The sequence below is a fragment of the Empidonax traillii genome, unplaced genomic scaffold (assembly GCF_003031625.1).
Source record: "Empidonax traillii isolate 1590-97213 ecotype Southwest subspecies unplaced genomic scaffold, ASM303162v1 scaffold682:size344182, whole genome shotgun sequence".
NCBI lineage: Eukaryota > Metazoa > Chordata > Aves > Passeriformes > Tyrannidae > Empidonax > Empidonax traillii.
The window spans coordinates 127,859-137,878 of NW_020955875.1; the positions used below are offsets into that span (position 1 = coordinate 127,859).

General features: G+C 44.6%; 1 protein-coding gene across 3 annotated transcripts in view; it reads right to left on the reverse strand.

Moving 5' to 3' along the window:
* Nucleotides 1-1,593: 1,593 nt before the first annotated feature.
* The window catches only part of CTNNB1 (catenin beta 1), a 22,517-nt gene continuing 14,090 nt past the window's right edge, over nucleotides 1,594-10,020 (reverse strand). For 2 of the 3 annotated variants that reach the window (XM_027899671.1, XM_027899670.1), the window contains 14 exons: nucleotides 9,350-9,577; nucleotides 8,959-9,212; nucleotides 8,629-8,867; nucleotides 8,344-8,545; nucleotides 7,867-8,011; nucleotides 7,293-7,396; nucleotides 6,866-7,204; nucleotides 6,452-6,610; nucleotides 5,421-5,540; nucleotides 5,118-5,268; nucleotides 4,906-5,027; nucleotides 3,636-3,696; nucleotides 2,660-2,880; nucleotides 1,594-2,368 (listed from right to left, as the gene is read on the reverse strand). In XM_027899671.1, the coding sequence (XP_027755472.1) occupies nucleotides 2,672-2,880; nucleotides 3,636-3,696; nucleotides 4,906-5,027; nucleotides 5,118-5,268; nucleotides 5,421-5,540; nucleotides 6,452-6,610; nucleotides 6,866-7,204; nucleotides 7,293-7,396; nucleotides 7,867-8,011; nucleotides 8,344-8,545; nucleotides 8,629-8,867; nucleotides 8,959-9,212; nucleotides 9,350-9,577 (2,333 nt within the window). In that variant the 3' untranslated portion in view covers nucleotides 1,594-2,368; nucleotides 2,660-2,671. The remainder of the gene's footprint in view (nucleotides 2,369-2,659; nucleotides 2,881-3,635; nucleotides 3,697-4,905; nucleotides 5,028-5,117; nucleotides 5,269-5,420; nucleotides 5,541-6,451; nucleotides 6,611-6,865; nucleotides 7,205-7,292; nucleotides 7,397-7,866; nucleotides 8,012-8,343; nucleotides 8,546-8,628; nucleotides 8,868-8,958; nucleotides 9,213-9,349; nucleotides 9,578-10,020) is intronic. The other variant, XM_027899672.1, reaches the window with a different exon arrangement.

The window sequence follows — 10,020 nt, forward strand, 5'->3', positions numbered from 1 at the left end:
TAAAGTGTTTCACTATTTTAAGCTGCTATTAGAAATGCTCATTTATCTTTTGGACCAGATGACTGCCCTGGCTGTTCATCTTAAGGGGTCCCCTCATGCTTGTGACTGGCACTAAAAAATACCTTTTTATCAAGACAGATGATGTTCTTCACCTCAAGCAACCAGAACCAACCCCTGTGATCACACAGAGGCTGTGTATGGATGATACACGTTACCAGGTTTTTAGCCAGTAGCATGAATTTTGTGTGTGTGTGCCCCTCTGTTTCCTGCACAGCCTAAACTGCACTGGTGGAGTGTCATTCCCAGCTGCCCATGCTCCTGGCTGGAGCTCTTCCTCGGAAACAGGTGTGATGATGATCCTGGCAGTTTGGCATATCCCTAGGAAAAACTGGTACCCTAGGAAGGATCCCTTAGAGCTTCCAGATACCACAGTGTGTAAAGAGTTAGTCTTCTCCATATATGCTATGAAGACCACTTCTTTCTTAATGTCTGTCTGTCAGCGCAGCAACTCTCACTTTCCCACCACACCTGCCAAACACAGGTGCCTATTGGGAATTGCTGCTACACCACCTGCTCTTGGACAGCCCAGTTATCCACGGGATATGGAGAAATGCAAACACCCCTGGGTAAACAGATTTCACTGTGTGTTTTAAAGGAATTATTTTCTCATATTACTTCAGATATCTCTGTGTATCTTTCATAGCTTAATAGCTGGAGTTAATAGGAATGGGGAAAAGTTCGGTGGTGGCTCTTATCTGGTGCAGTGTTTTACAATAATGGTCTTCTAGCACACGGTGGCGGAGAGGAACAAAGCGTGTTACTGGGTGAGACTTCCCCCTCTGCAGCTGCGCTGCCTTTGCTCTGCAGGGGAGAGGGGAGTGCTCTGGTGTGTGGTTCCCTTCAGCTCTCATCACGCTGAGCCACGAGCCTCTGCAGCCAAGGCCCTCTCTGATCTCCTGCCGGCAAACTGCTGCCTGAGGTGGAAGTGACTGGGAGCGTTTGCTCCCACCGAGGCTGGTGACAGCTGCACGGCGCAGATGTGCTCTGTGGCTTAGCCCGCACTTTCAGAACCACTTTCCCACTTCCAGCCACACAGGTGCTGTCTCCAGAGGAGTCAGTTACACACAGGGTTTATCTCACACAGTCACTGAAGACTGAGGACACCTGAAAATGGGTTTCAGCTCCCGAAGCAGCTGACAGCTTGTAAGCAAAGGATCTTCATCTGACCCTGTGATAGCACAGAGCCGAAGGGAACTGCGGCAAGGCACTGTTCTCACTTTCTGAGGCCCAGAGGTGAGTGTGGGGCTGGCAGGCCAGGCACAAAGTGTAGTTGCTGGGCTAGACCTCCCCCACGCTGAGGAACCTGCCAAAGCAAAGCAGCAGCAAGTCAAGGGGAAGAGTACTGCCTCAGAGCACTGCAGTAGGAAACCTCCAGGCTCCAAAGGGTAACTGTTTCCTAGGGGGATGAAAATGGGATTCTTGACTCCCTCCTCTGAAGTACTTAAGTAACCGTGCAATTCCAGGATGCTTTTTAGGAGACTTGTTAACACACACACAAATATACTTTGTGATCTGAAATAATTTGACACAGAGTGAATTAAAAGTTTACTTTAATTTTGAACCATTTTATAACTGCATTTTTCTCATGAAGCATCTGTATCACAGCAGGCTACAATAACTTTGGGATAAAAGGCAACTGGTAAACTGTCCAATACAAGGTTCCAAATAAACAGTTCTTACTGGCCCCTACCCAGACATATCCCAGATAAAGTTTTTGATCAAAAACATGAAATAGATCCACCTGCTTATTTTAAGCATATTAAAAAGGAAACTAATTGGACCATTTCTATTTGTCTAGTTTTTTATACAAAAAGGCTACACAATGTTACACTTTATTCAGAATACAGTTAGAGCGATTATGAATTAGTGTTCTACACCTTTACTCAATCCTTAAAAATTAGAAACTGCTGTAGCATATTCACTATAACTTAATACTACGAGAGACTTTAAAAAAAACCTAACAACAATTACTGCAAAAGGAAAGGCTACTTCCAAAGCAAGCAAGGTCAGTACCATTACAGAGATTTAAAAAAAATAATAAATTTTTAACAAGCAAGGCTAGGGTTTGATAAATTCCATCTTGCAACTCATTCTTGTGCATTCTTCGTTTCTTGAATCACTCCCAAAATCCATTTGTATTATTACTCCTCGACCAAAAAGGACCAGAACAAAAAGTTTACTTCAATTGTTCCCATAGGAAACTCAGCTTGGTTAGTGTGTCAGGCACTTTCTGAGATACTAGCCCACCCCTCGAGCCCTCTCAGCAACTCTACAGGCCAATCAATGCAAGTTCACTCAGATGATACAGCTGCAAAGAGAAAAAAGACAGGTGTCAGTGTTCCCGAGTTGTAAGGGACTGTTTTAACACATGAAGACTGCATGAAGCCAGTGCACAAGACATTACAGTTAATTACTTCCACACTTCACGGCAGAAGTCAGTTTGGAGTGTGCTGATCGAGTGTTTCCAGAGCATTTATTCATTATTCTGGCACACTGGGACCCAATCGAGCCAATCCCTCCCTGCCAACCAAGTCCTCGGTCCAGTCAGCTGTTTTTCTCTTTTTGTTCTGTTTTTAAATTCAAGGTTGGAGCTTCTTACCTAAAGGATGATTTACAGGTCAGTATCGAACCAGGCCAACTGATTACTGTCACCTGGAGGCAGCCCATCCATAAGGTCCTGGGCATGGCCAAGATCTGGCAGACCATCAACTGGGTAGTCAGCACCAGGGTGGTGGCCACCCATTTCATGTTCCATCATAGGGTCCATACCCAAGGCATCCTGACCGTATCCGCCAGAGTGGAAAGAACGGTAGCTAGGATCTAAGAAAGTTAAAGGTGGCAGAGGGAAAAAAAGCATAATGTTAACAGATGTTAGATGCATCAGAAGCTGCAAGTATCAGTGTGTGAGGAGATCGTGTAGCCATCTAATTGTTTTCTAGTTCAGCCAAGTTCGACACAGTCTGTTGCCTGCCCTTAATGGCTATTCCATTGTTTGAAACAGCCTTCCAGTATGATTCTGCAGACAAAGCACACTGCAGTCAGAAGCACGAGCAGTTTCCAGCCAAGCCATTAGTCTGCACAATCAACGGGACTAAAATTCAACAGTACTGCAGCAAAACCAGGCTCCGAGACTGCAGACTTGCTTCTAAAAGACTAGTCAAAAATAGCTCAGAATCCTTAGGGATAGGCTTGCATTCAAGTCTACAGACACTTACAGACTAATGCATTCAATAACAGCTTTGTTGTTTTAAAGAAAAACTGCACTATTGGAATTGTCAAGTCCATTTGTAAAGAATGTAATAGATTTCTGTAAACAACAGCTCAGCGGGAGCTGTTCCCACAGGACTCAGACCAGAGACACCAGTTTTGCATGTTCATACAGCTCCCATTTCAGTGCTGCCACTGGTGTTGCAGGAACTGGTTATTTGAACTGGCAGTTCCTCATCTGCCTGTCAGTTTGCAATACCTTGCTGAAGAGAAAATTCACTCTTCACTCATTTGCAGTTCTCCTTTAAAAATCTATGACTTGACTTCATCCAACTTAAGTTTAGTCAAGGGGAACAGCAGGGACCTACCATCTGGGCGGTATCCAAGAGGTTCTCCCTGGGCACCAATATCGAGTCCAAGATCTGCTGTCTACATGTACACACACAAAAAAAAGACAAAACAGTTTTAGCATCGGGTCTTTCAGCCAGCACCAGTAATTCTGAGTTTAAAAAGTTGTGCAGCTCATCCCAAGATCCCTCTGAGCAACTCTTCTGCAGTGAGCACTCACAGCAGCACGGTACTGCTGTGAACATGAAATGCCTTTTCAGCTAAGCCTCTGCATCTAATATAGGTATAATAAGCAACATGAAATAGCCAGATTTAGGTACACGAATCCACGGATCACTGGAAGGAGGGTTCTGTTTGGGAAGAAAAGAGATGGGGCAGGTCTGGGAACATTGCTCAGGTACACCTGCCCACCTCCTGCAAGTCAGCTGTTTGGATATTCCCAAGGCAGCAATAGAGCTTTTAAGAGTTCTGAAGGAACCTTTCCCATTTGTTCAATTACAGAAGTAATTGTCTGTCTGCAGAACAACTGTTTAACTCCAGTCTCAAAGAGACATTCCATATACTCCTCCCTCCGCCTCCCCCAATTCCTGTGGTAGACACAGATTTTAGGAAAACAGAGACATAAGCACTGAAATAGTGCGAAGGGTTACTGTCCCTGATGTAGTAGATATGCACAAGACAACCTAGGCTTCTGAATCTAAAGAATCTGCAGGAAGACGAAAAATTAGTGAAGTCTTCCTTCTACCCCTTGCACACAGTTTGTTTTCAGTCTCAATTCACTGTGTAGTTCCTTTAAAAACAAGGGAAGGCAACGTGTGGTAATCAGCCTGCAAACGTATTCATGTCTGAAAACTCAGTTCTGAGAGGACAAGTTCCATCCCCCCTTCAAGATTACTAATCCTACATTGCTGGCTTGATAGAAGCCCCACGTGGTATGTTTTATATTACGCCTCCCTCATATCACCCATGTTTCCATTTTTGCATCCAGAGTTCACCAGGCTTTGACAAGCAGCACAGCAAAGTACAAAGTTCTTGTATACAGCTTTGCACACTAGCACACTTCAGCAGAGAATGGAGGCTTCCTATCTGTAAGCAAAGAAGCAGCGTGAAGGCTGCTTACCACAGGTTCACTGAACCTGAACATGCAGAGAGTAAGAAGGTACGGTCACACAGCTGTGTATAAAGCTGGGCCTGTATCACTCAGGGCATCTGTGCTTCACTAGTGGGAGGAGAGAGGACACAGAACTGAGGTGTCCCCAAGGAACCATTAGCACAGAAGACATGACTCACCTCGTTCCAAGCCATTGGCTCAGTCCGGAACAGAGAGCTTGTCAATTCAACCGAAAGTCGCTTCTTATAGTCCTGTGGTTTGTCCTCAGACATTCTGAACAGCACTGCAGCTGCGTATGTTGCTGTCAAAAGGAAGAGTGATTTTAGCAGAGGTCAAGACTTCTAGCAACTTTTCTAACACAAATATGAAGCCTGTCTTTAAGTTCACTTACCAACACCCTCATTCCTAGAATGAAGCAGTTCTGTTAAAGGGGCAGTTGCACCTTCAGCTTCAATTGCTTCAGCTGCTTCCTTGTCTTGAGCCAGTTCACAAAGTACACCAGCAGCTACTCTCTGGATATTCTCGATGGGAGAGTACAACAACTGCAACCAAAACACATGGGGTTCTTTAGCTCTTCTACCTGAAACGAGCTCTTCAGCACACTCTGACTTAGCAGTTCTATCCAGGACACATAAGAGCCATTTCACTTCTCTTCCCAATATGTACTATAGTGTTGTCTTGAGTTCTCACTTACCTGCACAAATAGTGGAATGGTATTTAGACCCCTGATGACGATTCGATTATGAACATCACGTGCAAGAATATGGAGGGCTCCAGTGCAGCCCTCGACAATTTCCTCCATACGCACACCCTCCTAGTTAGGGAGAGAAAAGACATTTTTTGAAGTTGAGATATTGCACGCTCTCAAATGACTGGCAAAAAGCCAATCACCCTGTTTCAACAAATCAACCAAACCTGTCCCCTGGATGTACCCCCTTCCTTAACAGGGCTCATATCCCACCATCTACTGCTGGTCTTCAAACTTAACATTCCTGCTACGAGTAGATCCAACCAAATTCAGTAAGTGAAGCATCTCAGTGGAACACCTCACAGTGTTTTTTATGACAAACTTCATGTCTAATAGTACCATCTCTTTTTCTTCAACCTGGATTAGCTTGGCACATAGTAAGTTGGAAACAGTGCTTATGAGTAACAAAGAGGTCCCTTCCTGTCTCTGCACAAATTACCTACACTCCTGTAACAGTAGATGCTGCTTTCATTTGCCCACACGAGGCAACTTTTCCTTTGCTAATGTGTTTAACGGGATAAAAACAATCCAATTGAGACTGATCCTGCCACACTGACCTGGCACCCCAACAGGTAACAAGTATGGAGCCTGCACAACTTCTCAGTACTTTTACAGCTCTAAGCACCCTTGACAGCAGTAAGCTGTGATAGCATTCTTAAACCCAGTCTTCTGAGAAGGATGAAGCAGTTCTGGTTTCCTGGTAGAGAACTACTTGCTTTGCCAGAGTAGGCAGTACTCTGTGATCTACAGCACTCAGAATTAAATGCTCAAGAGTTTCTTAGTAAAATAAGAACCAAAACCTTAAGAAAATTCTCTCTTGGCAGACCTGAAATTTATCAGCACACAGAGAATAATGTGAATTAGAGCAAATAAAACAATAGTTCTTTAGACCAAGCAATACAGGGCTGAGGGGCACTGACAAATGAGGAGTCTGAGAGACAACCTTTAGAGATGTAACGTCAGTGCTGGCCACTCACCACGAACTGCTGTTGTGTCCCACCCATGGAAGTGCGTCGCTGGGTGTCTTGATGTGCTCTAACCAGCAACTGCACTAGCCTTGGAATAGCACCTTGTTCACGCAGCGGGGCGTGGTTTGCAGGACAGAGAGCCAGGTTGCGGATCAGGCCAACAGTAGCCTGCAGGAAAGAAAGAGGGTGGGGAATAAAAGAGCACAATGAGTATGTGGCTTGCTCTCAGTGATTCTTCTTTTAATCAGCTGATTTCAAATGCTTAAATCTTTTAAGAGACAACACTAATTTGCTCAACTGAAGCAACTTTTCCATCAGACAAATTGCATTCCAACACCTTGGTAACAAAGTATTTTTCACATTTAAAGTAACATTTTAAAAAGCAACAGTTTTCAGTGCTGACAGCTGGTAACCATCATTTACCTTGATCAAAGGCCAGTGTGAGGGGGGGTGCAACAGTTTAACCACCACTGGGAGTCCGTAATGGAGACGTACTGCGTTCTGAGCCATCTCTGCTTCTTGGTGCCTGCTAGTGAGGTGACGGAGAGCACAAATAGCGGGCTCTGTGATGTCTTCCCTGTCCCCAGCCCGAAGAACTGTGCGCACAAGGGCCTCAATGCCTCCAACCTGGCACACCATCATCTTGTTCTTGTAATTGTTGCAGGTAAGGTTAGAAAGGATGCCAGCGGCACAAGTCACAACATTAATATCATCTGACCCTAAAAGCTGAACAAGAGTTCCCAGAAGGCCTTCCATGCCTTCCTACAAAAAAGAGAGAAGGAAAAGATAAGTCTTTCTTCTCTTCCACTATGTTGACTTTTGCTCTTGATCCCTCAGAAGAGCCATTTACCTGCTTTGTTGCAGCATCTGACAGATTTCTCAGAGTCCAGAGACAGTTCTGGACAAGACGCTGGCTTGGATCTGTGAGGTGGAGTCCCAAAGCTTGCATCCCACCTAGAAGATGGTACAGATTTGACAGCATTACTCAGATTTGACACCATACTCTGAGGTTCATCTTGTGACCTGTCAGGTCCTTTTCTTCCTTAGGGTCTGAGTGCATATCTCACAAGTTTTTTTGGATCCTTCTTGTCATTAGTACTGTAATATGGCTAAGCCCTTCATCACATAGGAAAAAAAACAAACCCCCAAGTCCTTTTTGTGACACTGGCCTTTTTAAATATGTGCATATTTTAAGGGGACCGTTCTGACAACACTCAGCCACTACAGCCACACAGATCACAAAACAGTACAATTACTTAAGACAGCCACCCTTTTTTACTTCTGTATCCTAAAGGTCTCCAAAACTAGTTATGGACTTAAGGACCAATCCAAGTTCATTTTTTGACGCTGGCAGTTTCTGTTCTTGGTGGAATTAACTGACCCTGAAGTACTGTATAGACTTTTAAGCTCCCATGGGTACTTACCAGCCTCAACAATAGCAGGTTTGTTGCTGGAACAGACTGACAACACCTTCAGCACCCTACTTGTGGTCCACAATAGTTTCTCATAAGTATAGGTCCTCATTATGTTTACTAAAGCCTGGGGCCCACCACTTGCCAGAATAATCAGCTGAAAGAGAGCAAAAATAACATTTATCTGTCACTTCCTACACATGTCAGCAGGTAGTAAGTACTGCTGGCTTACACCCCTCAGAGTTTACAGGTCCTTAGAAAGCCACTCCCATCCTCTGATGTGGTCTGTAAGTTTTACAGTCTCACTATAAACACAGTGGCATTTCTGCAGGATAATTCCTGCACCCCTCACCTCTTGCAAGGTCAGGGCTGACTGGCAAAAACCCCACATGTGGCTGAAGGTTCCGAATAAGGTCAGTACATGAGAAGTGTAAGGCCACTGAACACAAGTTTGCTCATTTTAACTACTCCAAGGGCAGAGGCACCTACCTTGCTTTCCTGATTGCCATAAGCTAAGATCTGAAGGCAGTCTGTTGTGATGGCCAAGAATTTGACATTTGTCTTGTTGAGCAAGGCCACCATTTTCTGCAGCCCACCAGCCAGACGGACAGCCATTTTGGCTCCTTCCTGATGTAACAGGAGATTGTGAAGAGTTGTAATGGCATAGAACAGCACAGAGTCCACTGGGGACCTAAAGAAGGGAAAAACCACATGAGCACCTGTTCCTACCAGACCCAACCGAAAAGCTCAAGTACTGCCTTAGTAGTCACATACCCAAGCATTTTAACCAGAGCAGGGATGCCTCCTGATTTGAAGATGGCCAGCAAGCCTTCACGGTGATGTGAAAGGTTATGTAGTGTACCTGCAGTACAACGGGCTGTTTCCACATCGTTTGTATTCTGCATGGTACGTACGATGGCAGACACCATTTGAGGGGATCTCATAATAGCGTGGCGAGATGCTTCCTTTTTGGATAACTGATGAACCATAACTGCAGCCTTGTTCACCACCACCTAACAGAAATGTATGAAGAAAGCTTTTAGTTTTAAGGTCACTGAAGTCACCCCCACAAGCAAGCTGCACTGAGCCACAGAAAACACTTACCTGGTCCTCATCATTCAACAGTTTGGTCAGTTCTGGGATTGCACGAGTTGCAAGTTCAGCATCATCCTGGTAGTTTATCAAATTAACAACAGCATGTTTTAACATCTGGGATGGCTCAGCCAGGCGTTGCACATTAGTTGGATGAGCTGCATCAAACTGCGTGGATGGGATTTGCATTCCTTCATCCAGCGTTTCGGGGAACATAGCTGCACGCACTCTCTGAGCTCTAGTCATTGCATACTGGCCATCAATATCTAAAAAACAAAGTAAGTCATCACCTCAAACTAGGAATAAAAAGCTCATCTTCTAGATGGGTGGTAACTGAGTATTTAGGTTTCTGTATCATTGAACTGCACATCTAAGCAAACCAGTGTAATAGAAAAGGCCTTACCAGCAACTTGCTCCTGGGTAAATGACTGAGAGAATCCCTGCTCCCACTCATACAGCACTTGTGTTGTATCCACATCTTCTTCTTCAGGATTTCCCTTGCCACTCAAGGAGGGAGCGGTTGTTGTGGCACCGGAATGGATACCAGAGTCCAGATACGATTGTTGCTGCCAGTGACTGACTGCTGCTTTTCGGTCTGGCTCCATTGCCATATCCAGCTCCATCAAGTCAGCTGTAAGAAATCATTGTTGAACAATTAAGTTTAGTTCAATTAGTCCAGCATGTACTAATCCTACAAGAGATGACACAGATTTTAAATTAAAATAAGCTGTTATAAACAACTACCGCAACCCAGCGCTGCAAGTGAGACGGCAATTTTAAACTGAGGCTTCACTTCGAGTCAATGCAGACACCTAAACCTGACAAACAGGCAGAACAATCACTGCTGCTGTGACTGTCCTGATCTACTGCTTAAAGGTTCCTTTTTCCACATACTATGATTATGTACCTGACTGTACTTAAGGGATCCAAAGTGCTGACGACAACAAACTTCTCTGCAGGTTTGATTTCCAGGGTAAGGTATTAATTACTGTAGTAGAGCGGACGTTATTCAATCCAAGTGACTTCGAGAAGTTAAAAGAGAGGAATAAGGAGCCTGCTAGATTCTAGTAACAG